This window comes from Eubalaena glacialis, chromosome 18 (assembly GCF_028564815.1).
Source record: "Eubalaena glacialis isolate mEubGla1 chromosome 18, mEubGla1.1.hap2.+ XY, whole genome shotgun sequence".
Taxonomy (NCBI): domain Eukaryota; kingdom Metazoa; phylum Chordata; class Mammalia; order Artiodactyla; family Balaenidae; genus Eubalaena; species Eubalaena glacialis.
In genome coordinates, this window is record NC_083733.1 from 27,585,462 (window position 1) to 27,612,267 (window position 26,806).

The 26,806-nt window shown below is 58.6% G+C and overlaps 1 protein-coding gene across 2 annotated transcripts; it reads right to left on the reverse strand.

Moving 5' to 3' along the window:
* Positions 1 to 1,553: 1,553 nt before the first annotated feature.
* On the reverse strand, positions 1,554 to 22,587 carry MMP15 (matrix metallopeptidase 15). 2 transcript variants are annotated; one of them, XM_061172930.1, is made up of 10 exons: positions 21,865 to 22,587; positions 11,197 to 11,345; positions 10,376 to 10,504; positions 8,280 to 8,587; positions 7,784 to 7,945; positions 6,595 to 6,848; positions 6,096 to 6,234; positions 4,940 to 5,090; positions 4,689 to 4,804; positions 1,554 to 3,542 (listed from the first exon to the last, which is right to left on the reverse strand). In XM_061172930.1, the coding sequence occupies exons 1-10, from the start codon at positions 22,024 to 22,026 to the stop codon at positions 3,085 to 3,087; spliced, it is 2,028 nt and encodes a 675-aa protein (XP_061028913.1). In that variant the 5' UTR covers positions 22,027 to 22,587; the 3' UTR covers positions 1,554 to 3,084. The 2 variants fall into 2 exon arrangements, with proteins under 2 accessions (XP_061028913.1, XP_061028914.1); XM_061172931.1 differs by lacking the exon at positions 21,865 to 22,587 and adding an exon at positions 11,639 to 11,761.
* Between the last annotated feature and the right edge of the window lie 4,219 nt (positions 22,588 to 26,806).

Here is a 26,806-nt window from a genome sequence, read left to right on the forward strand (position 1 = left end):
AATGTCTTGCCTGTTTTACTTGGGAATTAGCAAAATATAAAGAAACAAAAGATGCTGAGGGAATGGAGGGCTGGGAGGGGCCCAAGGTGAGCTTAGGTTACAGCTTGATTTAAAAAAACAAGCCACGTTAAAGATGTGGGCTTCTGTTTAATCCTGGGGAGGAGGGGGTCACTGGGGCTGCCGGGCTGTCTGGGGCTGGGGAGAAAGGGCCCAGGTGCTCCCCCACCCCTTGTGCCTCAGAGACTTCCACACACCTGGGCCCCTGAGCAAGGATAAACCGGGCTCGCGAGATGGGCTGTTCCTTGAGCCGCCAGGTTTCTTTGAGCTTCTAGCCTGAGCTTCTAGCCGGGAGTTGGGGCTGGAAGACTCCTCGGGCGGTTTCCTGAGGAGGTGAGGCCTCTGCTAAGTCTCCCCTCCGGCGGCTGCGGACGAGCTGGGCGAGAAGGCCTTTCATCCTGTCCTCTCTCGTCCCCGTGCCCCACACCGCCCTCCTCCTGCCTGGTGACCTCTGGGCTTCTGGGTGACCCTAAGGCTTCAGGCAGGAGGCAGACCTGGTGGGGCCCCGTGGCTGCTGCTACAGGAAGGCTGACGAGGCAGCGTCTACCCGCACCCCCGTGCCGCCCACCAAGGCCCCTGGGCTGGGGGAAGCACACAGGCGTTTCCTAGCTGAGCCTGAGTGGCCTCTGGGGCTTCCGAGGGCCAGCGTTTCCTACTCTCCTCAGCCAGTTTTCAACACAAAGAGAGGAAAGGGCGGGATGAAGGGGGCACGCAGCTGCGGGGGAGGGTGGGCCTGGAGCAGGCTGGAGGACCCTGCCTAAGGAGCTCTGGGGGCCTGGCCTGCTCCGTGGCTGAGCATCGCGGTCCTGGGTGCAAAGGCTGGCGCCCAACAGGCTGGGCCCAGAGGTCGGACATGGAGTGCAAGGCTCACCAGCCAAGCTCAGACCCGAGGGCAGCGACGCCCGTCTCCTGCACTCCTGGGCATCGGCTGCCCCCTGCCCGGGGCGAGGTTTTCTGCTTCTTCAAAGAGGGCAGATCCTGGGCGGCCCATCACCTTCTGGGCAGAGCATGTGGATGAGGGGAACTTTTGGAATCCACAGTGGCATCGTTTCTCATCTCTTCCCGTCCAAGCTGGGTCTTCAGGCTGCCTAGAACCAGTCTGGATGGGTGGGAAGGCTGGGTGGCCTGGACTGGTTATCCCACCCTTCGTAGACGTGCAGGGTGTGCGGGAGGCTGGGTGCCCTTTCTCACCATGAAGGAATGGCCAGTAAATTCCCCACCCCTTCTCTGCCCGACCCCAGCAGGGCCACCCCTGGTCCCCTGCCTCACCCTCCTCTGGTCTATTGAGGGCAGCCGCCTCCCACTCTTCCCCAGAGCTCTGCCCCTTCCAGGGCCATCGGGAAGGAGCCCCCGCAGAACTGGGAACGAGGTCTCTTTGGCGTGGTTGGGGGGCAAGTCCCCTAATCCCAGCCTGGACCACGCCCTCCCCGCCCTAGTCACCTGCAGCCCCTCCAGCTGTAAGCTCCAGCCCAAGGCCTCTTACAAAGGAGGCACACTTGCCGGCCGTACAATTTAATCAGTGCAGATTATTTACAGAAAGAAACGTATGGGGGTGGACACTGACCCCCTCCCTCCCCACCCCCCTTGGCTGGCTCACTGGTGGTTCTGAGGATGGAGGGGGGAGGAAGCTGCTGGACCCGCACTGGGGCCAGCCCATGAGGAGCCCCTCCCCGCAGGGGCCTCAGGGATTCTGGGCGGCAGACCTGCTTGCTCAGGGCTGCAGGGAAGCAGAGGGGACAGAGCCGGCTGTACAGTACCATTTCCCACAGCAGCCTCGCCTCCTGCTTACTTTGGGAAGGAAAAGAGGGAGGAATCATCTCCACGCTCAGGGCTGAGCCCAGGACGGGGAGGATCTCCAGGCTACCACTAGTGGGCTCTTCTGGGGGCTCCACAGCCCTGTCCCACAGCCTGTGCGAGGGGATGAGCTGCTGGCCTCTCCCGACCAGTGCGCCTGGGGGACAGGGAGCTGGCAGGGAGGAACACCCCCAGGCTGGTGGGCGCGCGTCTGTGGACACCTCCCGTGCCAGCCTGGGCGCCCATCCGCCCCTCTCTCCCTGGGACAGCCAGGACGCTGGCAGCTGAGCCTGAGGCTGCTGGGGTTCTGAGACCTCTGAGGATGGTGGTGTGGGTGAGAGAGGGAGGGAGGACGCTCACGGAAAGAGCCCAGTTGGGTCATGACTCAGAGAGGAGAAGGTGGGCTGGGGTGGAGACCCAGCCCAGGGCCGAGGCTGGTGCTACCCTTGGGGGAGGGGCCTCGGCAGACCCCCTTTGGTCCTTGGTAAGGCAGGCCCAGGGCCCCTTCTCCAGAGAGGGAAGGAGGTGCGGGCTCAAGGGGTACAGGGCAGCTGGGGGCTGTTGGCCCTGTGCTGGCCAGGGGCAGGGTAGGTTCTTAGGCATAAGGAACCAGGCTGCTGGAGTTGTCAGAGGTGGGTGGGAAGGAACCAGACCTCAACAGGACTCTCTCGATCAGCAGGCTACCTCCCCCTCTGCCCGCTCTGGCCTGGGGCTGCCACTGGGTGAAAGCTCTTTCTAAGACCACAGAGACTCAGAGGGCTGGAGACCAGTTAGGCCCCACGAAGCTCCAAAGCCAGCAGAGCCCTCGGTTCTGGCCCTGGTGCTCAGGCTGAAGCACAGCCCAACAGTCCTTTGGCCACTCTTCCAGCCGGGCCTTCTGACCCTCTGCTCCTCTGGCTAAGCCAGAAGTGGGTGGGAGCCTAATTCCCTGTCTGGTGCAGAACTACATTTAGAAAACTCTAACCCCCTGCCCTGAAGGACCGCCCTGGTCAGGAAAGTAGGAAGAAATGCTCAATTAGTGTGCAAAAAAAAAAAAAAAAGATACCTGGGCATAAATAAACAAGGGGGCAGGCCTGGCAGGGATGTTAGAGGGCCTGGAGGGGCCCCCACCCAGGGGCTGAGGGAACCACTGAAGGCTCTGGATGAAAGGCCCCAGGAGCTGTCTCAGAACCACAGGCGCGGCCAGCCTGGCCCCTTAGCACCGTGAGGAGCAGGAGGGGCTGGTGCGGAGGGTCAGACCCACTCCTGCAGGGAGCGCTTGCAGTAGAGGAGCATGCGGGGCGCGCCCTTGCGCTGCATCTGCACCAGGGCGTAGGTGAGGCCCAGGATGCAGAGCAGCAGCAGCATCGGGGGCACCAGCACCATCACCATGTTCACCGTCCGAGTGACCTCCTCCATCTGCACCACCACGCGGCTGCCCCCGTCCTCGTCTGTCCCCTCCCCGAAGTCCCCCTCTTTGCCGCCGGGGCCCGCCTCGCGGCCCTCCTCACTGTCACCGCCCGCCCCGGGCTCTGCACCCCCGTCAGGGTTGAAGGGCGGACGGGCCACGTCAGGCCATCGGGGCCCCGGCTCCACGTGCTCTTGGCAGCCCATGAAGTCCCGCAGGATGGACTTGGGGTAGCCAGGCTCCATTCGCAGGCGCTCGTTGTCAAACTTCCAGTATTTGGTGCCCTTGTAGAAGTAGGTGTAGGCTGCGAGGGCAAGCAGACCGGAGGGGTGTCAGGCCGGGGCCCACCCACTGGCCAGAGACCTCAAAGAAGACCAGGGCGAGCTGAAAGGGCCCCAGCTTTAAAACACCATCCTTCTCACTGGCTTCCCTGGGCATTTTCAAATCTGTCCCTTACCAACTTATAGGAGCCAGACCATGCTCAGAGAAGAACAGGGTTTAGGTCAGGGGCACGACTAGAATCCTGTGCTTCCTGGCTGGGCTGACGTTGACTAGGGCAGCGCAGAGAAGGGTCCGGTAGCCTGCTGGGTTGTGGGCTACAGTCAGGGGACCCAGGCCTGGCTTCTCCCTGCACCAGAGAGGCCAGTGTCTTGCTCAAGGCCACACAGTCAGCCTGCATCAGACCTGAAGAGGGGACTGATGCCGCCTCGGACCAGATCTCTGGTCTTGGGCACTCCACCCACATCCCTTTAACTCCAGGAAGGGCCAGGTTTGAACCACCAGGTGCGTCTATACTCAGCTGAGCACAAGGAGGTCACAGCAGCTGCAGAGTGAAACCATCACGCATGGAAGCCGCGTGACACGCACGGGGGAGGTAGTTGTCCAGGACCCGGTTGTGCCGGGCCCGCCAGAACCAGCTGTGTGACCCACCCGAGCATTAGCAAAGCCAGCCGGGTCTCCCCTGAGACCCGGAGGCTGAGAACCAGGGCTGATAGGTTTTCTTAAACTCACCAGAAACCCTGCTGGAGAAATAAAAGCCACAGCTCCCTGTTGCTCAGTTATAACGACAGAGATCATGCTTCCCTGCCAAGCGGGTAAGGGGGCACCCCGGGAGGACTCCTGCTCCCGTCGCTCTGAGCCAAGCTCACCGCCCACCCCCGCCAGGCTCAAGGCTCTGTGGGGATCGGGGCAGCTCTGAGCACCAGCTCTGGACACAGGCAGGTCTGGCTGGACTCTTGACTCCGTAACTTCCTCACTGCGGGATTTGGGGCCCTTTACGCAAGCTCCCTTTGGCCTCTGTAAATGGGGTAAATGGTAGCCTAGGGTAACAGCTGTGTCCCCCATTGCATGCCATCTCGATGCTGGTGACCTCAGGCAAGCCCTGTTCCTGTGTGTGGAGGAGGGGGAATGGCTAGTGCTGGGTAGACTGGGAGGGGGCTGGCCCTGGTACCTGCATCGTTGCTCAGGAAGGCCCCTTTAGGGGAGGTGGGGATCCCCTGCCACACGCTGATGGGCTTGGGATAGCCGGGGTCTCCACGCTGCGTGTCCTCATTGAAACGCCAATACCTGTGACCAAAAGCACCGGGCTGCGGGCCAGCTGGGGCCTGGAGCCCGGTCCGCACGGGCCATGGGTTCTTTCTGGTCAGGCCTGAGGGTGGGGGCCCAGTGCGGGCCTTTTCCCTTTCGAGGAGGGGTGCTCACCTGTCCTCTTGGAAGAAGAAGGTGTGACCCGTGGGCTCCCACCAGATGGCTGTGTCAATGCGGTCGTAGGGGATACCCAGGCCGTAGCTGGTCAGTGGCTGTGGGTAGCCAGGCTCCAGGTTCGCTTCTCGGAAGAGCCAGTAGCGGTCACCTGTGGGAGGGGCCAGGGGGGTGAGGACAGGCCTGGGGCCGGTGGTGGGTGTGCAGGAAGGGGGCACCGGGAGGGATATTCTGGGCTCCCAAATCTGTTCACATCCATCACCACGCTCACACACACACACACACACACACACACACACACAATCCTCGTACACAGGGCAGGCACTGACACCTACACACCCATGACAACATACAGTGCAACTCACCCTCGCATCACACACAGTGGACACTCATGGACACCTGCGACACACCCATTTACACACATACACATTGCCGGGTCACACCTGTACACACACCACACACAGTCGCACCGTATATGGGCCTCCATTCCCACTTGAACATCCACCCCCCCACACAGTTCCTGTACAGAGAGAGGAAAGAGGGGGAGCCCTGCCTGGCCTCTGGGTCTGGGGGCTGCATCCTGGGGCACCCCAGTGCATGGCCCAGGGCTCCTTACTTTTAGTGTGGACCCAGCCCTGTCCTCGGGGAGTTCCTGCCTGGTTGAGGCTCGGGCCAGCGGGGCTGGGGACACAGCTGGTCCATCAGGGGTGCTGCCCTTGAGGCCCTCCCCAGGAAGGCAGGCCCCAGAGGGAGGGCTGAGGGGAGAGAGCTCCACTGTTTCCACAGACACACTCAGGAATCCTGCCCCAGAGTGGGCTCGGGGACCCATTCTTATGAGGAAGGGGCAAGGAAGGGGCACAGGATGCAAGGAAGGAGGGCGATGGGGCAGAGCCCCTGTGCTGCAGAAGATGGACACTTGCCTCCAATCAGAGCAGCCTCTGCCGCCCAGTCCTCTGGTCTCTGTCTACGTCCCCAACCCCTGCCTTGCTGCCAGGAGGACTCGTCTCCCCCGAGTAAGCCCACAGTGGGCAACAAGACGAGATGTGCACGGTCCTTCCCTCTCCTCCTCCCTCAGTCCCGGCTGGGTCAGAGGTCAGGCCAGAGGTAAAGGCAGGAAGGCCGCCCAGTCCCCTCCCTCCTACCTGCCCCAGCTCACCTTTGAAAAAGACAAAACGCCCATCTTGGCGCTCGTAGGCAGCACTGATGTCACTGGGCAGACCACGCCAGAAGTGCCCGATGGGCATGGGGTAGTTGTCCAGGACCCGGTTGTGCCGGACCCGCCAGAACCAGCGGCCCTGGGGAGGGCATGGGTGTGAGCGAGCATGGCAGGCTTGCTGCCTTGGCCTGGGGGAGGCCCCCCTCAACCCACCCCTTCCCGGGTCAGGGAGGGTCCAGGGGGAGGTGGCTTAGGAAGCCAGGGCGGCACCAGGGAGAGAGCCCGGGTGGGGTGCGGACTCCTAGGCTTATTGTACGATCCCGGGCAATTCTCTTGTCCCTCGGGCTGGTTTCTTCTTGGTCTAGGGTCTGATGGCTCCACAGGGGCTGCTCAGTGAAGCGGGGGTGGAGGCGGGGCAAGGGTCCGGGGGAGAGGTGGGAGGGCGCTCTCGGCTCTGAGCCTGGGCCCAGGGGCTGGGGAGGTACAGGCAGGGCCAGACCTTGAACACGAACATCTCCCCGCGCAGCACGGCCACCGTGTCAAAGTTCCCGTCGCAGATGTTGGGGCCATACTGGTCGGGCCGCTCCGTGGCTCGAGGCTGGGCCGGGGGGCCTGGCTTTGGGGGCTGCTCCGGCTTCCCGCCTGGAGGAGGTGGCTGAGGGGGTCTGGGGGGCCGGTGGTCTGGCCGGCCTGGCCGCCGGGGGGTCACGGTGGGAAGAGGCCGGGTGGGCTGTGGCTGGCCATCTGGGGTGCCTGCGGAGGGCGGCAGGGGGAAGTAAGGGGGTAGCCCTGGAACTCAGCCAGGATGCCAGGGTCTCCTACTTAGAACCCTGGGAGCCTGGGGTCCCCAGCCTGGGGAGACCTGTGCTCCATGGGCAGCCCACCCAGGCGAAAGGCCCTATCTGGCCACGGCAGACCCCTCCCCCGCACGGCCATCAGCCCTTGGAGGACCTCCATCCTCCTCCACACAACCCCTTCCTTGACCTCCCCACACTGGGCTTGGGTCACTGCGCCCCTGAGGCTGCCACTGGCTCCACCCCCCCCTTGGTGATGTTCCCCTCAGGATGCCAGCCTGCTCCAGTGGAGGCTCCAGGAAACAGTGGACACAAACAGAGGGAAGAACTTGGTTCCCAGGTGGCCAGGAACACACTGAGGGCTCAGGGTGGGCACTGAGTGTGGCCCTGACCCACCGAACTGGCCCCCAGGACACCTCCCCACTGGAGGCCTTCTCTGGTGGGGCCTAGTTGCAGAGGGGCGGCAGGGATGCCACCTGCCTCAAAGGCACTGGGAAGTGATAAACCAGCAACACTCAGTGGAGAGCCTGGGACAGGCACGGGCTGGGAGTGACAGTGGGAGGAATGGGGTCCTGGGACCCCAGGGACACCCTCGTCTAATAAGAGTATCACTCAGGCTGAGGAGGAAAGGGGGGCAGTGAGGGGCCCTGGGGCCATCATGAAAGCTCTGGGTGAGGACTTTGAGGGAGGGCCAGGTCCTGGAGTCGGCCAGCCCTGGGTTTGATTTCTAGCACCACCATTTACTCACTGAATGATGTGAACAACCACTAATCCTCTCTGGGCCTCAGTTTCCTCGTCTACAAAATGGGGGTAGCAGTAGTACCTACGCCTCGTAGGGCTGGGAGTTGAGAGCCGCGTGCAGAGACCACGGCCACACCCGTGCCGCCCGCTCACCGTACAGCTGCTGGATGCCCCGGAGGTCGTCCTCGGGCAGCTGGAAGTTGTCAATGTCCATCCACTGGTAGAATGGTGCCATGATGGCGCTGGGGTTGCTTGAGTGCTCCAGCCCCAGCGCATGGCCCAGCTCATGCACTGCTACCAGGAAGAGGCTGTTCCCTGTAGTGGGGGCAGGCAGCAGTCAGCTCTGACCTGGCTCAGGTCCTGGACACCCCAGACAGGGCTGGGGTGGGCTGAGGGGGCCAGAGAGCCTGGCCATGCTTTACTCTTAGAAGAAGCTAAACTGCTCTGACTTCTGGGCCTCTAGCTTCCCCATCTGGAAAATGGGTACGATGATCCCTTCCCTTCCCTACCACCCCCCCTTGGAGATGATGGGCAGGAGACTGAGACCAAGCGTCACTGCTCCCGAGGACTGCACGGGGGATGCTCTCTCCTCTGAGCCCTGAGGCTCCAGCTCGCCTCCCCTGTTGTCACCCTGACCAGCTGTTCTCACCATGCAGGTCAGTGCTGGAGAAGGTCCAGGGCTCATCTGCATCGAAATGGGTGTCCCCGCCCAGACCAGGGCCAGGGAAATAGGCGTGGGCCAGAAAGCCACCTGTGCCGTCAAACGGTGAGCTGTCGCCGTGGAAGCCAGAGGCAAAGAGTACCATGATGTCGGCCTCCTTCTGCCGCCGCAGCCGGATGTCCTCATAGGGTACCTCCTGGAAGACCAGGGGCGTGGCCTGCTCCCACACGCGGAAGGCCCGACGCACCGCCTCCAGCGAGTGGTACCAGCCCAGCTTCTCCGTGTAGTTCTGGATGCTGCAGGTGGGCAGAGAGATGTGTGAGTGAACACAGGGCCTGGGGCTGCTGTCCACTGCTAGCACTTACTGGGTTGGGGGTGGGGACACATGGTCTGAAGGAAAGGGCATAAGATCTGAGCTGGTTCATGGACAATGCTCATCAATATCAACTGTTAGTTTACTTTGACGTGAATTTGAAAAAAAAAAAAAAGAACTAACGTGAAGCCAAGGAATTCATTAGGATATCACTGAATAAGGTTGCATTGTGCCAAATAAGCTTATTTTAAGAAAGAAAAACATTAAGTAATTAAAAGTATAGGTGATACATAGCCAAGAGAAAGACCTAGAAAGTGGGATGCAAATGGCTGCGGTTTGGGAAACACAGGCCAAGAGGTTCTGAATGTTGGGCTCCAGGGTCAGGGTGACCTGAGTTCAAGGCTCGGCTCTAACATTTTCTGTGTGACCTTGGGCAAGTGACTTAGTCTCTCTGAATTTTAGTTTCATCATCTGTAAAATGGGAAAAGGAGGGCAGCGCTTTCATCATGGAGTGCCTGGGAGGATTAAATGACTTAACTCAGGTAGAACATGGGCACATATGAGCCTGCACATGATAAAAGCATGATGAAGCCTGTTCAGACTCAGGACTGCTGGCTTCCAGAACATACCTCTTTCCAACATGCCATGCTGCTTCTCTACTACCAATGTTCTGCAATTTAGTAGGTTAAATCTATGTATAATTCTAAAAGAGCTCTTTCTCTCTTTATATTTTACCCTACTATCCATATTCTCCTAAAAACAATTCTATCATTATTGCAGATAAATATTAAACAAATATACCAGCCCCTGATAATAAGTATCTGTCCTTCTAGATTTCCATTGCCTTGAAGAGTACAGACTAAAGGCAACTCTGCCTCACACTTGACCCAAACAAAACTGTGATGCCTATAAAGGGTACATATTCTGATTTTTTTTCTTTCTTACATAATTTCATTCTGAGGACATGTAAATGTTAAGCATTAACAAGCATCACACACACACACACACACACACACACACACACATGCACACACAAAGCATGATGAAGCCTGTTATCTCCCACATAAAGCAGATTAAGAGTCCATGTGCTGGACAGATCTCCATCAAAGATCATGAATCAACTCATGGATCATGAATTCACTCTGGCGGCCTGGGTCTATGTGACCTTGTGGGCTGCTCTTCCTCAGGAGATGGAGCTGCGGGTGGGGTCATGGCTGGATTGGAACAGGAAGGGGGAACCCTTGGGGACTGCCACAGAGCTCAAGGCTCAGGGGGGTTTCTTGCCAAAGGACTCAGTGGAAAGGAGGAGGGTGCTTGAACCAGGGTCTGTGCAGGTGACTTGCTGCTTGCCTGCTTGCATCTGCCTGGATTCAGGCACCCCAGTCCTCCCTTACCCTTCAGACGCCTGGAGCCCCCAGTTTGCACTGGTTCAGGAGCCCATCTGGGCAGGTGAGGCCAGCCCTAGGTTGCTGGCGGGTCAGGGGATGGAGGGAAGGAGGACAGAGCAGAAGCCGTTCAACGTTCCTGCCCTTCTCTGGAGGGAGACTGCCTGGGGTGGGTGGGTGAGTGGGGTGACTGATCTAATCAGCATGGGAGCGGGATTGGCAGGATTGGACGGCTAGGCCGGACACCCTGCAGTGGGCTGCTGGGGAAGGAAGCCTTCCAGAGGAGCCCACTGGGAAGCCTGAGGCCTCAGCCCAGGCAGAGAGGGGCCAGCTGCTTCTGGAGGGTGCCCTGGGGGGACGCCACCCTGGGCAGCCAGGGTCCCTACCTGAAGGTCAGGTGGTGGTTGTTCCACTTCCTCCCAGTGAGGGCGTAGCGCTTCCGCCGCCGCCGCAGATTGGCTTTCACGCGTACCCCGAACTGGTCTGGCACTCCACAGCGGGGCCGCTTCATCCACCTGGGTGCACAGAGCCTCCCCTCAACACGCCTGCCTGCTGGGCTCTGCCTCTTCCAGGCAGTCCACCGTCTCCCACCCTCCCCCCACTGGCCTCCAGCTGCCCCTTATATGGGTGTGGAGGGGGTGAGAGACTCTCTCAGCTTCGAGCTCCTCATCAGGAAAACGGTACAGTGATCTTGTAAGACTGGGTGCCCAGCACCCAGATCTGGAAGACTGGGTGCCCAGCAGTGGCTCTGCAAAGGTGAGCCCCTTTTCAGCAGTATCACCCAGGAATGGGAGGAGAGTTACCCTGAGGCTTCTTATCCCTGATACCTTATGCTCTGTGCGTGCTCATCAAGGATGTGGCTTTGGGTCACATCACCTCTGCCAAATTCAGAGCAAGGCCTAGCTAGGCAACCACATGTGCGCATGTGTGCTGCACCTCCCCGTTCCCATGCCCGTGGCAGACATCACTAATCAATCCTATGCTCCTTGCTGCTGAGCTGGGCTTTGGCCTCAGGAGCTTTTTCAACACTAGGCAGCAGGCAGCCACTCCCAACCAATCAGAGCTAGCACGGAGGATCAAGCCATATGCCATCTCTTATCTAGGCCACTCTTTTCTGGAAACTCCACATGCCAAGCCTTCATCAGAGCAGGCCAGAAGGAGGGCAGGTGCCAGTGGGGTCTGGGAATGGCCCGACCGAGGGACTCACGCCTTGGTCTCTTCGTCCAGCACACCCGTGATGGGGATCCCGTAGAAGCGCTGCATCTCGGCGAGGGCCGAGGCCAGGATCTGGGCGGAGCGCATGGTGGACATGTGGCGGCTGGGCTGGGGCAGGTAGCCATAGAGCCGCAGCCAGTTCTGCAAAGGAGAGGCCATGACCTGGTCAGCAGGTTCTGGCACCGTTACCTCCAAACATGCATGGCCTGCATCCCACCACCTCTCACCTCCACCACCATCACCTCCCGCCACCACCTCCCGCCGGGTGACCATGTGAGCTTCTGTACGCTCTCCGTGCTTCCACTTCCTACGGTCTGTTCTCACACAAGAGCTGGAACAAAAGGCCTTTACAAGTCAGGTCTGGTCAGTCTTCTGTCTAGAACCCTCCAGAGACTTCCCATCTCAGAGGAAAAGTCAATTATCACAGGAGCTACCTGTGAGGCCGCAGGGCCTTTGTACTTGCTGTTCCTGCTGCCTGGAGTGTTCTCCCCACAGAAATCTGCATGGCTCATGCCCTCATTTTCTTCAGGTCTCTGCTTCATCACCTTATTGGAGGGGTGTTCTCTGACAAATGTAAAAAAGACACCCATCCGCTGTACTCCCTCTCCTGCTTCCCTGCACTTGTCACCATCTGACACACTGTATGTTTCACTTAGGTGTTTATCATTTGCCTTCCCCCATTAGGACAGAAGCTGTGTCTCTGAGGACAGTCCACAGTTGCCGTCCTTATTACTGTGCTGGCCCCTCCAGGGTGGGGCCTTCTACCATTCCAGGCAGACCACTGGGGACCCTGCAGGGTTCAGAACCTCTTGAGTTCTCACCAGGCAGGAAAACCAGCCCCTCGGTGCGGCTCCCCAACAGACCCTGAACCTTCCGGAGGGAAGCAGGTGGGTTCAGGCAGCCCACCCAGGCCCAGGAGGGTGGGACAGGAGGCCTGAAGTCCAGCCTCTGCTCTGCCACAAACTCTGTTCTCTCTGGGCCTGAGTGTCCTCGTGTGCAAAATGGGAGCCATGGGGTTGTCAGGGGGTGGGGTGAGAGAGATGGACCTGGGAAAAGCAGCTGGGACACAGTGGGGGTGCCTGTCCCCTTCAAGACTTGCTGGGCAAGTCTTCTCATCCATCTACCCATCTGTCTGTCTGTGTGTCCACCCACCCAGCCAGCCATCCTGCCAAGTGTTTCTGAGCACCCTCTCTGTGCCAGGTACCATGCCAGCTGGAGGCCGTGGAGGAGGCGGCTGAGGTGTCCTGACCTCCAGGGGTTTATGATCTCCTTGGGGAGACCCGGTGCACCCGCAGAGTGAGGAATTCATGCCCGCAAGTCTGTGAGCAGACAGGACCATTGCAGTCAAAACCGGTGGACGGGATCCCCAGTGAGCCAAGCTGAGTGGTGGTAAGGAAGGGAACTCTGCCCTGCCCACCTGGTGCCCCCAAGGCCACGAGAACATGGTGACCACTGTGGGAGGCTGGTGAGCAGAGGCCAGGGACTGCTGTGGGCCTTGCCTACATGGAAGCATGTCCTTTGAACACTTCCTTGTCTATCTTTGGTCTCTGGGAACCCCCCGAGTGAGGGGACCTAAAGGCCTGCTCTCTGAGATGCTCTGGAAGGTGAGGGCTGCACATCAAGAGCCCACGGGGCAGGATGGCAGCTGGACATGGTAGTTGCTCTGGGCCGACAGCCGTGTGTCAGCTGGCCTGGGCCACGCTCTCATCTGTCTGCCACCAGGGTCACATCCAGCTCCTCAGGTACTGGCTTTCCTCAGTGCCACTCGCCAGCCCAGCCCTGGCACCTGCCCAGGGCCCTGCCCAGGCCCCTGGTGTGGATGGGGTGCCCACACAGCCGGACTCAGCAACGCCCAGGCTGCCGCTGGAGGGAGTGGGGGCTGAGCCAACAAGGGCGGCACAGGGAGACTGCCAGAGCCTGAGGATGCCCAGCCACAGCTTCCAGGCCTCGCAGAACAATGTGGCAGACACCGAGCTGAGAAACGACCACAGCTCTGGGGACAGATCCTGGCCCAGCCACTTTGCTCCCTGTGCCTCAGTCCGTAAAAGGGGGTTGAATCAAGACCTGCCTCATCTCCTGGATCTCTGTGAGGATGAAATGGGAAAGTCCACAGGAGCCCTTGGCACTGTGCTGGGCAGGGGAAAGTGCTCAGTCAACATGGTATTAATGGCAGAGGCTGGTGGGGGCAGGGGCGCTGCCCAGTTGTTCCTAGAGTGGCAGCCCGTTGCGTCGGCCGACAGGGTTGAAGGATCCAGGCTCCGACACGGCAGCCTTGGGTGGGGGCAGGGCAGCTGGGGGAGGCAGGAGCGCCCTGTGGCATCCGCCACGGACCCCCCTCACCCCTCCTGCCCGGGGCCCCCTTCCTTCAGGTCCACCAGACACTGGCAATGTTACGGGCACCCTCCCCATTCTTCCCAAGCATGGACACCTTTCCTGACGCTCCTGTGTGTCTGTAAAGGGGGATGTCCACCACCCTTAATGGACACGGTTTTCCTGAAGAAGCCTGGAAAGATCTAGAAGGCGAGGCTGTGATGCTCGGCCAGCTCTAACAGTGAAAGGAATCCAGCTGGAGGTGGGGGGAGAACTGGGGCTGCTGCTGACAGATGAGGGCACCTCTATATCACCTATTTGCATAAGGTAAAAATATCCCGGGGAGCGCAATCACAGGCCACCAAGGGGCTGATTAGGGTGTCTGGCGAGTGACAGGAGGAGGGCAGGGCGGGGGAGGCTCAGGCTGGGGCCCTGGGGAGGGGAGAGAGCTGGGCCTGTCTGCAGTGAAGAGCTCCAGAGCCCAGCGGGGGATGGGGCAGAGGGGCCCCTTCAATACTGGGCACAGCTCGGGGGGCTGACGGGAAAGGCCCAAGGGTGCCTGTGGACCCTCCTTCACACAGGCAAACACCCTTTGAGTCCCAGGGAAGCCAGGAGCTTCCATCTCGGTATCAGCCAAGGCTTCCTTATGACAAATGTCTCTCGGCCACTGCTGGGTAAAAAGCTGAGGCTGAGGACTGGTGACATGAGTGGGCTAAGCTGAAATACAGCCTTGGCCCAGAGCAGCTGAGCCCCAGAAAGACAAGGTGAAGGAGCTGACGGAGCCCGCCTGACTGGCAATGAACCAGTCAGTCTACACCGTCCGCGGGGCTGGGGCTTTTCCTTCCCCCAGTGTCCAGGAGAAGTTTCTCATCACCTTACTGCTCTGCTAAGTTTGACAAGCCCTAGGGGTGGAGGGGAAAGACCACGGGGGAGGGGGCACAGGTGCATGGCAGGTGCTGCCCTAACTCCAGCCTCCCGAGGGGCTCTGCGGCCCTGGGACAAAAGCAGGAAGCAATTCCCAAGGTCATGACTGACCCCTGGTCTCAAAGTCGGGGAGGGGCTGTGCTCAAGCCCCTGCTGCTCCTACCGGTAAAGACTGTCCCTTCCATAAGGTGTCTCCTTTTCCGTCTGGTCACCTCGACTCTCACAGGTGGGGTGAGCCAAGCAGTGAAGCTTTGTTGCTCAGCTGGGGAAACTGAGGCTCAGGGAGGTCAGTAAGCAGCAGAGTGGTGGGCCTTCCTCCATGAGGACCACTGTCCAGTGGGAGGCAGGTAAGGGTTCTGCAGAGAGAGCTCTGGGCCACGAGGCCTCCTCCTGCCTGCAGCCCAGGGAGGGAGGCTGCTGCAGGAGACCCCACCCACCCTGGTTCTTTCAGCCATTTCTTTCTCAAGCTCCAGACCCCATCCCATAAGTGTGTGTAGAGGCTTCAGGTGAGTGGTTGCCCCAGGCAAAGAGATGTAGAGCCATCAAGAGTCTGAGGGGGAATTCCTGGCCCCCTGGCCCCTAGGAGAGGCCATAAATGCAGCAGCCAGGGGCCGAGAATCTGCTGGAGGCCAGACTGTCCACTCTCATCACCCCATTCAATGCTCACAAGTGCCCCATCCCCATTACACAGACAGCGAATTTCAGAGAGGGTGCGGGGCCCAGCCAGGGTCACGCAGCTGCTCTGTGGCTAGCACCGGAGCCCGTGGGCAGTGCTACCGGACCAGGCTGTTTGTGAAGCAGCGGCTGCTCCTCTGGGCCTGAGGCAGGGCACAGTGGGCCCTGGCCCTTCTCGGGAACAGCGCCCAGCCCTCCCCACACTCCACATCTCCGGCTGGGTCTGGGCGCTGGGCCACGTCAGCAGGGCTGCCCCCCAGGACTGCCGAGACAGTGCCGAGGCAGGCCCTCCCTACAGGGCGGGCGTGTCTGGGAAGGAGCTGCCCGATCAATACTGTGCATGAAGCAGCAGTGGGGGCAGGGTGAGCACGCTGCTGCTGCCGCCTCATCCAGCTCCCGGGGCTCAGACTGGCCGAGCCGCCTCCCACCCGGCCTTATCAGACCCTGTGCGATAAGAAAAATCTCTCCTGGCTCTGCTTTGCTTCACTCACCCACAGCTCTCTCTGCAGGCCAAGCAGACCCTAGCGGGGCTGCCCAGACAGGCACAAAAGGCATCTTGTCAGGCCCGCCAGCGACGGACGGACACAGACCTTTCATGGTGTCCTGAGGTCCTCACTGTGCCCGCAGACGGCATAACTAGTCCAAGGCCGGGGAAGAAGGGGGGCGCCAAGCCAGACCACCCTGTCCTTAGTGGATGATTTACTCCCTTTAGAGGCAGCATAGTCCATCTTTACGCAGTTCTAGAAGAACACACTTGCTCATTTGGGGCTCATTTCTAACTCCCCAAGATGGGAAAGTTGCAGGTGGGGAAGGGGCTCTGGGTGGTGGGGAGGGCAGGCGGGGTGGGGGACGTCCAGCCAGGGAAGCAGGAAGGAAGTGGATGCCACTTCTTTACCCTGTGGCCTCCCAGCCTGCCCCGCACTCCTTAACCCGGAGGGAAAAGCAGCCGGGTCCTTCAGCCGGTGGGCGGGCAGGGGTGAGGAAAAGGGCCCTGTTTGCTAGTGGTTTCGGGCTGGCCGAGGGCCAGGCCTGGGGCCTCACCTGGAAACCCCCTGTAGATGTTGTCTCTTACATGGGGCTGCCTTCCAGGCAGAGCCTGGGTGGCTGGACAGGCAGGGGTAGGGCTCCAGGCTCACGTGCTTGAGGGCGGGCCCTGGCTCCACCTCCACACCCTCCTTCCTACCTGGCTCAGGCCCAGCAGGCTCCTGCCTGGCGGCACTTCCAAAGGATGACACCCTGGGCTCTGACCTGTAGCCTTTAACCCAGCCTGGGGGCTGGGAGCTCAGGCTCCTCTGCCACCACCCAGGCTGGGGAATCAGGGGTAATGTCTCTCACCTCAAGGTCTCAGCTTCCTCTTCTGTACAATGGGGTCATGATTGCACCTATGCTTACAGAGTTAATACAGGATTAAATGTGAAAATGCTTACAAAACACGCCTAGGCCCTGCCCAGGATAGCACCAAGTATGTTGAAGGTGCTCAAAAATAACACTTGATCCTCCACGGGCCCCACGTGAAGGACACCGTACATCGCATTCGGCATTTTACACATAAACGCACTGAATTTCCCCAGTAACTCCATCCAGTAGATACTATTACTAGTCTCATTTTGTAGACAAGGAAACTGAGGCTCAGACGGGGTCAATGACTTGCTCACAACAGCAAATGCCATGTGCTTCTCACTGTCACTGTATTTTGCCACCATTTTGTAAGTGCTTCCTATGTACCAGGTGCCAGGCCCATGTGTGGTGGACACGAAGCTGGGCTCTCACCCCTCGGGGGGGGGCAGCTGCTTCTGGGAGAAGGACCAGGTGGTGTCCAGGGCTAAGGGCAAATCCTAGAGAGCAGTTCCAGACCCTGACCTCCAGGCTCCATGGCTGTGGGGCATCTTTGAGGGCTGGCTGATGGCTGGGACTCAGGTCCCCATCTGTCTGTCCAGATACTGGAGGTTGAGTTGGGTCTTCTTGCTCATTTCCTGCTATTCCCACAAGGGAAATGGGATCTGGTTAAGAGGCATCCCTCTTTGTCTCTCTGATCCAGGACCACCTCATATATCTCTGCTGTTCCTGCCCGGGGCTGCAAAATCTGTACTACCTCCCCTAAAGGGCTCAGGCATCCCCAGAACCACTGTTCTTCTGGGGAACAGCCTCATATGAGCTCTAACTCAGCAGGGGCTTGTCCAGTCAGAAGGCACCTACTGTGTGCCTCAGGCCTGGAGTGTTCAGCCACCTGCAGGGTCCCAGGTCCTCACATTCATCTGTGGACTCCTCCCTGGGCCCTCTTTGAGCTGGAGAAGGATCTAAGCAGAGAGCCCCCAAGCCCTCTCTGCTTCTGCTGACTCAGAGAACACATCTCCACGCCCAGGGCAGAGCTGGCCATGGGGCTTGACCCCTGCCCGAGTGGTCAGCTGTGTGAACTACATAAATGTTGGGACGATATTGAAGATGCCAACTGCCTTAGTCCACCCTGGCTGCTATAACGAAAATACCATGAGCTGGGTGGCTCATAACAATATTTATTTCTCACAGTTCTGGAGGTAAGAAGTTCAAGATCAGAGTGACAACATGGTCAGGTTTGGTGAGGGCTCTCTTCCTGGCTGCTAACTTTTTGCTGTGTCCCCACATGGTGGAAGGGGCAAGGGAGCTTTCTCAGGCAGTTTTAATTATCTTTTTTTAAAAAAAAATATTTATTTAATTTATTTTTGGTTGCGTTGGGTTCCACATTGCTGCGCGCGGGCTCTCCCTAGTTGCAGTGAGCGGGGGACCCTCTTTGTTACGATGCGCGGGAGTCTCACCGCGGTGGCGCCCACGCACTGCGGAGCACGGGCTCCAGGCGCGCGGGCTTCAGTAGTTGTGGCACGCGGACTCAGTAGTTGTGGCTCACGGGCTCTAGAGCGCAGGCTCAGTAGTTGTGGCACACAGGCCTAGTTGCTCCACGGCACGTGGGATCCTCCTGGACCAGGGCTCGAACCCGTGTCCCCTGCATTGGCAGGCGGATTCTTAATCACTGCGCCACCAGGGAAGCCCTCTCAGGTAGTTCTTATAAGAGCACTAATCCCACTCACGAGGGCTCTGCCCTCATGACCTAATCACCTCCCAAAGGCCTACGGCACCAACTTTAATTGGAGGTGGGAAGCAGTGGCCACCACTACGACCACCGCAAGCTGGCCTCAGGCAGAAGTCAAACCTCCAGCTGGGCAGAGGCTTCGATGGCAGGGGACATCTGGACCAAGCAACAAAGGGGGCATGGAGGGGTGACCAGAACCAAGTGCTTGGCAGGGAGAGGATTTTCCTTGCTGGGCAGCGTTGCTATTCTGAGTTGGCATCAGAGAGCATGGGTAGTATTTGGAGGGATTTGCAGGAAGTCTTCTAAGGGGGGTCTGGGTGTGTTTCTAGGTTGCTTCCTCTCCACCCTCCTTGGGCTGGGGCAAAGGAAGGCGTCTGAGTCCAGGGGTCAGAATGGGCAGGCCAGGTGATGCACACACATGGAGCACACACTGGGCTGTTCTCTGCAAGGAGGAAGCTGACTGACTGTACCCCAGGGCAGACCAAACACAGGACCCTGGCAAAGGGCTGGGCATGAAAGGCACAGCCCAGTCGGATCCCAAGTGCCTGGCAGCACCAGTCAGCCCAGTTCTCTCTGGGTTTTGAAATAAAGTATGGAGAGCAGTAGCTTGTTAGTGATAAGAGGAGAACAGATTGAAAAGCAGAGAGGGAAAAAGAAGGCAAGAAGATTCAGCTTCTGTAGGTTCCCAAAGACAAGCCCTCACATTAACCCCTTCTCCTCGAGGGTGGGCACGGGGGCCCCTGCCGCTTCTGCTCTGCAGTTAGGAAAGGGCACTGACAGGAGCACACAGTGGGGCCCCAGGGGCCAGCATGGAGGTGTGGACAGAGACTGGAACCCAGGAAGCCTGGGGCTGCGGCTCAAGTTAGACCTGAAGGTCAAAAGCAGAATTCCAGCTGACTCCTACCCCTTTTTTTGCTCTCCTGCTAAGCTGCCAGGTAGGGACAAGGAGGTGGGTGTGTCCATGTTTTAGTGGCAGTGGCACCACACCTTTGAACTCTAGCGGCCTGAGTCACCTCCATGCAGAGGGGTGGGTGGGCTGAGGGCCTAGAGGTGTGTCTGGGGGGGAGGGGGCGGTGGGGAGAGCCAAAGCTTCTCCGGTGAAAAATCAAAGGCACTTAAGCGGAGTATGCGCTATAGCCAGAAAGAGCAAGACAGAAATCTGAAGGAGGGCCTGGACTCTCAGGTCAGGGAGGCCAGGAGCTACAGCTGGCACCTCAGTCAGGCGGGGCCTGGGTCTATGTGGCCCAGAATGGCTGGAGACTGGGACCTGACAGCCAAGGGAGGGAGTGGGACAGGGCAGAGTGGCTCAGTGGTGGCTTCCCCAAGGAAGACAGCCTTCTCCAGGCTGAGGCCTGGCAGGTTGCTGGTGTCTACTGGCTCCTAGCACATGTCTGATTCCTTAGTCTGATAAGATGCCTCTGGTGTCTGCCCTGGGAGGGAGAGGGAGAGGGGCTGGCCTTGCCTCAGTTTCTAAGCTGCTCAGAGACAGTCCCAGCCATGACCTGACTGGAGGTCTGGAGCTGTGGTCAAGGACCAAAGCCCTGCTCCAAGGGACGGAGGCTCTGGACACAGGGTGCAGCCAGGCCCAGGAATCTCTGATGCTGGTTCTTGGTTAGCACGGACCTGGGGACAGTTTTCACAGCCTCCGGGCAAATGGGCTGGCTGCTGAAGCCATTTGACTCTTTGGGCCCAGATCCGGCCAGACTTGATGGGACTCCATGGCCTGTACTCCAAAGCCAACTCTAGGATCTGGGATAGCCCACCGGTCTCTAGTCCTGCATCTACCTTGGCTTCCAGCATTCAAGGGTGCCCTGTACTTTCCAGAGTTTCTTCCCGCAATAGCCCAACCCAAGTTTCTCCTGAGGGGAGGGGCTGCAGGTCAGTCACAGAATCCCTAGTCAGTGCCACACAGGCATAGGGCCATGGTCTGTGGCCCCAGTGCAGGCTCTGGGCTACGGGTACTCCCGCAGCTGGGAGAGGAGGAGGTGATGGAGGAGCAGAAGCAAAGGAAAGAGAGAACGAAGGCCCTCAGACCACAGGTCCCAGTGCCCCAGCTCCTGGCCATCTAAAATGCCAAATCACAATGCCTGGCTACCAAATTCCAGTTTGGTCTGCAATTGCTTTCTGTGTGGAGATGCCGTTTCTAAGTATGGATTATAAACTCCTCGGGGGTGGGTCTATGACTTGCAATTCTTTGGTATTCAACTCCAGAGAGTGGCAGGTGGGCCCGAACAGCACTCTCTGCCCAGTACCTGGATGCAGGCTGAGGGGCAATCCCCACCAGCAGGAGTCCCCAATAAGCCCCTGCCGGCCTGCCTGTGTGAATCAGGGGTGGGGTGGTGGAGCTGGACTGGGCATGGCCTGGGGTCCCACTCTGCCTCCTGCCAGGGCCTGGCTCCCTGTAGCTTTCCCTGGCCGGGCCGAAGAGGGAGGGCAGAGCAGGTGGGGAACTGGCTGGGAGGTGTAACTTGAGCTGGGAGGAATTCCCTGCCCTTCCTCAGTGCTTTTATTAAAGTAGGGCGGGGAAGGGCAGGCTTCCATCGGAAAAATCTCCCAGGCAGCCGGGGAGGTGGGGAAGCCGCTGAGAGCTGGGAGGGAGCACCGGCCTGGCTGCAAATAGAAACGGCACTCAGCGCAGCAGCCCGGGCGGCAGGAGGCTCCAGGCCGGCGCAAGGGCACCGAGGCCCGAGCCTACCGGGGACGCGCTGAGGGGGGTGTCTCCCCACCATGCCAAACCTCTCCCCTTCTCCTGGGCGGGGAGCAGGGTCTTAGAAGTCGGGAAGGAACGTCTACGCTTTTGCTCTGGGTCAACGGAGCTAGTGCCCTCACTGTCCCTAATCCGGAGGACGGCGCTCGGCGACCCCATGGAGCCGGGGGCGCTGGCTGGACGCAGCTCTGCGCCAGGAGGCGGCGCCTAATCACCCACGGGACCGCTCCAGAGATGGGCCCCGGTAGGGACGTCTGCCGGGCTCCTGGTGAAAAAATGTTCGGGGTCCACCCTCTTGGGCCCGGGCCTTGGCGTAGGGGCGCTGGTGGAGGAAGCGCCGGCTGAGACCGGGCTTCCCTCTTAGATGCCATCTGGCCCTGGTGCGGCTTGCGCGCAAGAGTCTGAGAAAGTCGCCAAAGCGCCCCCTCAACCCGAATGGGCTGCCTCGGAGGTTCGCACCCCCTACCCCTACCCCAGCCTGACGCGCGAGGCTCAGTGTCACCCAAACTAGAGTCTATCTAGGCGGGAGCGCTGCCTGCTGTGCCCAAGACCCCCCCCCCCCCACAGAGCAGCCCCCTTCCCATTCGCAAAGAACGTCACCGTGCGTCCGCAGAGCTCTCGAGGAATCAGGAGTCTGGTAGAGAGGGAAGGAGAGGAGCAAGGGCTGGGGGCGGCAGAAGCGGCTCCCGGGACGCGGGCTGGGAAGGATCAGTGCCCAGGGCGGGGCTGTAGGGGGTAGAGAGTGGGCGCAAGCCCTACGCCCTCCAGGGTTTGGGAAGAGGTGCACCGCCAAGGGCCAGCTGGGGAGGGGCAGCTTGCCGGGTCCCCTTTCTTCCCCGCCCCCAACTCCGGGACTGGGGTTCATCTCCGCGCCCTTCCTCTCCACGCTTCAGGCTGCGGGCGTGGCTTCCTTCCCACCCCAAGTCCCCCAGCCCCAAGTCCTCCAACCCGTGGCAAAGGGACTGGGCGAGGGTCCTTACCTCGGCATTGACTTCTGCGCCCTCCGCCGCTGCGCCGCGGCCCAGGCAGCCCAGAAGCACCAGCAGCAGCGGCAGCAGTCGCGGCCGCGCAGCCGCCTCCCGGCCGCTAAGGAGACTGCCCGCCCAGCCCGGCCGTCCGGGCGCGCTCCGGTCGCTGCCCATGCTTCCGGCGACCGGCCTGGCCCGGGGCGCTGCTGCACGCGCGGCTCGCCCGCTCGCCGGGTTCCCGCACGCGGCTCGGAAACTTGCGACGCTCCCTGGCTCCCCGCCCGGCGGGCGCGAGGCAGACCTCCCGGTCCCGGCCACCGCGGAGCCGCTTAGGTCTCCTCGGCAAATTCCCACGCCCGAGGAAAAGCGGGCCGGGCAGGGCCGGGCGCGCGGAGCCTGCCCACGGGGGAGAGGGCGGGCCGGAGCCGCCCGCCGCGGGGTCCTGCAGCCTCGGCGCCCGGGGCCCGGCTCTCGAGAGCAAGCGCAACTCCTGAGCCTTTGTCTGGCTCAGCGCTCCGGCCGCCCGGTCCCGCGGCGCCCCCTGCGCGCCCAGCTCCTTCTGTCCATGTCCGGGGCCAGGCGCTGCCCAGAGCGCGCGCCTCCCGCCCGTGGATCCTGCTCGCCCCGCACCCGACCGGGCCCGGGTCCCCGCGCAGCCCAGGGATGAGGCGCAGGGAGCCGGTCGGAGCGAGTGAGCGAGCCAGAGAGCCGGCGCCAGACGTTCCCGGCGAATTCCGCGCAGCCCCGAGCGCTCCCGGCCCTCCTCCCCGCGATGCACTACCGCCGCTCTTAAAGGGCCAGTGCTCTCGTGGCGGGCGGACCCGGGCGGGGGCCGGGAGCGGTACCTCAGTCAGAGGCTTTTTGGTAGCAGGTGCCGGCGGTGGAGCCGGACAGGCGACCCTTTAACTCTTCCCAGACGGCGGGAATCCTCCCCAGTCCGCCCCCGTCACTCCCCTCCTTGTTTTTGGGGAGCTGGGTTGACCCCCAAGAGGCCCGCCCCACAGAGGGAGGGGCAAAAAGGAATGAAGACGCCTCGTTCTCCCGCCTAGTGGGTGGGTGGGGACACTGAGGCAGCGGTGAGCAGGAAGAGCCGAGAAGGAGAGACCCAAGTGTCTGGTCTTAGGCTAAAAAAAAAAAAAGAAAAAGAAAAACAAAAATCTAGAGATTTGTTGGCCTGAGGTCTCTTTTCAAAAGCCTCAGGGTGTCTTTGGCCCTTCAGGACTTTTCTCAGTTGCCAAGTGAAGCGTTGGGTACCTTGGATGGCCAGTGCCAAGCGGCAGAGACGCGGTTGCAGTCCTGGGTTGCCACATACTTGCTGTATGGAGGTGGGCAAGTTACTTAACTTTTCTGAACCTCCAAGTCCTTATCTGGAACGCAGGGCAAAGGGCTGGGGTGGGGGGTTAGATATACTTCTGGCTGCTGGCCTAGCACACATTAGGTGTCCGAGCAAAGAACACTATTTTGTGCAAATGAAATGTGACAATGCAGCCCCACAGGGTGCTGGGCGGGTGGGCAAAACTCCCTGCAGAGCGGAGCTTAAAGTGCTAGTTTAATTCTTTTCCAAGAGCGGCTTGAGATCCGGTCGGTTTGGATGCTGAAGTCTTGAGGTGGGAGGCCTGTGTCTAAGGTCCACAGAGGCTGCGCATCCAGACCAAGGGAAGTCCGGGAGGGGCAGAGTCGTGAGGTGAAGGCCCCCGCGGGAGGGCAGGAGGGCGGAGACCGTCCCTCTCCAACGCCACCTCCCAGCCCCGGAAATGGGAGCTTTCCTTACCTGAGGGCGGGTTTCCCTAATGTAAGCCCTCAGGTCGCCCGGCAGGCCTCACGTCCTGGAAATCCACAGAGATCTGGCAGAGCTTCAGAAATGGCCTGTTCACCGACCTGCCAGGTGAAGAAAAAGAGCACTGTTAAAGAGAACAGGCAGTAAAGTGACGAAGATAGATTTTATTTAAAAAAAAAAGCTATTGCAATAGAGACTCCAATATAGAACTGGGCCTGATTCAAAATACAACTGGAACAAGTGGGGATTTACTGCCAAGGAGCAAGTGGGGGGCGGGGCGGCATTGGTGGATGGAAAATTACTAAGGGGAGACATCAAGTCTGGGGGGATTCTGGCTGAAGGTAGGTGAGGGTGATCAGATATCCCCTGGGGCATAGTGGGGATGCTGCGTTTGATCAGATATCAAGGGTGGGGCATTCAGCTAAACTGACTTAGCAAGATCCTTGCTAAAACTGGATTCTGGAAGGAAGTACAGGGATGAGTCTTGTTAGGGAGAAGGTTCAAGGGAGCCTGACTAAAGTTTGGTTAAGCAAAGGGTCTTTGTCACTTCCCCCTTTTGTTCAAGGGAAGGAGAGGCATTCTTTCCTCTGATCAATATACATTCATTTCTCATTTTATTGCTTTTTATTCATTTAGAACCAGCTGAATCATCTGTTGAGACTTGATGGTTGCTAATTGCTGTGCTGTAGGATCCACAGACATTTGATGAGAGGAATACCTTGAAGATAAATGGAAAGATGAAGGTTAGAGGCTGAATTGGTCCTTGTGCCCAACTTTGTAGACCTTCAGGGATCTACCAGAAGTCCCAGGACCTGTTGTCCTTCCTCAGTGGGTGGTGTCAGCGCGATAGCAGTGATGCACACACTTCTTCGTTCACAGCTCGAACCTTCCTGTTTATGGCAGAGATGTCAGGTAGGTTGCTGAGGACAAAGGTGCAGCAGTTGTTTCCAACCACTGTACACATGCCCCCTTTTTGGGTCGTATCAAGGGCAATGCAGTTATGGAGAATAGCACACTGGGTTTCTCATTGTTGGTGAGTCACTGATTTCAGGCCAGTGGTGATGTTATCTGGGGACAGGGTGAATTGCTTCAGCAATGAGTAGATGATTCTGTCGTTGAGTCTAGCTTCTTTTGTTTTTATTCATCTTTTAAAAAAAATAATTAATTAATTAATTATTTTTGGCTGCACACGGGCTTTCTCTAGTTGTGGCGAGTGGGGGCTACTCTTCATTGTGGTGCGCGGGCTTCTCATTGCGGTGGCTTCTCTTGTTGCAGAGCATGGGCTCTAGGTGTGTGGGCTTCAGTAGTTGTGGCATGTGGGCTTCAGTAGTTGTGGCATGTGGGCTTCAGTAGTTGTGGCACACGGGCTCAGTAGTTGTGGCTCATGGGCTCTAGAGCACAGGCTCAGTAGTTGTGGCACACAGGCTTAGTTGCTCCGCGGCATGTGGGATCTTCCCGGACCAGGGCTCGAACCCGTGTCCCCTGCATTGGCAGGCGGATTCTTAACCACTGCACCACCAGGGAAGTCCCGAGTCTAACTTCTTGAGCCAGGCTATAGATTCCTGGGAATGGTACCCAAAAGGTGGCAAACCGTTCCCCCAAAAGTAGTGAGGTCATGGATGGAATGTAGGCCCAGTTCTGTAGCTGTTTTTTTCTAAATTGTCTCCCCGGGAACCAAGATCATCTACAATGATCCTGGATACCTTTTGTTCCTACAGTGAGAGGAGATGAACCTGAGGGAGTGGGTGATTGTTTTAGAGACAGTTTAAGAGAGGAAGGAGGTTGTGGGGAATAGAGTAAGATGAAGGGATTGGTACGATTGGCAAGGTAGGAAGATCTGGCCCAGTTGGCAAGTAACAGCCAATAAACTTGGGTTCCATGGACAAAATAAGAATCATCTGGAGTTAGCGAGGGGCCATAGAGATAGTTGTCTGATGGCTGAGGGTAACCAAAGGATGCTAAATTTAGGGTGGGGAAAGGATTTGTTTGAAGGTGGTCCCTGTGTGGTTGGTCTGGGTCCCAGAAATTAGGCTGGGAGGGGCAGTGGGATCATTTCCACTCATGTGAGGGATATCCAGGGTTCCTATAGTGGCTTGGGGGTTTTATGTTTGATCTAGTGGCAGCTAAGTAAGTGTAATGGTGAATGCTCATTCTCAGAAGGGAGCCTGTGGTAAAATGACGATGGCAACAGACTTGACCCTTGTGAGGATAGACTGGAATAGGTGCAGGGGTTTCTTACAGTATAAAATGGTGGAGGGGTGACTTCCCTGGCGGCCCAGGGGTTAAGACTCCGCACTTCCATTACAAGGGACACGGGTTCCATCCCTGGTCGGGCGGGGAACTAAGATCCCGCATGCCACACGGAGCAGCCAAAAAAAAAAAAAAAAAAAAATGGTGGAGGGAAAGAGAGGGAGGGTTTTAGCAAAATAGATATCCTGATTGATCAAGGGATCTGGGAAATGCCAGATCAGATGTGCACACAGGAAAGGGAGGACAGTACCAATAGTCTGTGGTGTTAATGGAAGTGGCAACTAGTTTACCCAAGCTTACAGGTTCTGTGGGCAAAATAGTCTTGCTGAGAGAGGGAAAAGCAGGGCGTGGAAGAGGAGCAGGAACTCATAAATTTAGAAGTGAAGGTGGAGACTCATCTCAGGTGAGGAAAAGTCATAGTTAAGGCAGAAGGTTATTGTGGGAAGAGCAGGAGGGTCTCCACGCAAATGGTAAGGATAAGAAGCAGAGGAGAAAGGGGAGGGACCCAGGTGGGTCTTGTTCTGTGGTCTTGAGTGGAAATTGACTCCCTCCTGACCTCATTTACTGTTCCAAGGTTCTTGGGGCAACTCTCTGCTCTGGCTGTCATCTGCTTATGGAGGCTCTCAATAGAGACCCAGTTTGAAGTCCCACTTGGAATACTTCCACGGTCTAAATAGCTCTTGTATTTCTTTTTTAAAAATTTTAATTTTATTTTATTTTTATTGAAGTTTAGTCAATGTACAGTAATATTATGTAAGTTACGGGTGTATAGTATAGTGATTCACAATGTTTAAAGGTTACACTCCATTTATGATTATTATAAAATGTTGGCTATATTCCCCATGTTGTACAATATATCCTTGTAGCTTATTTTATACCTAATAGTTTATACCTCTTAATCCCCTACCTGTATATTACCTCTCCCCC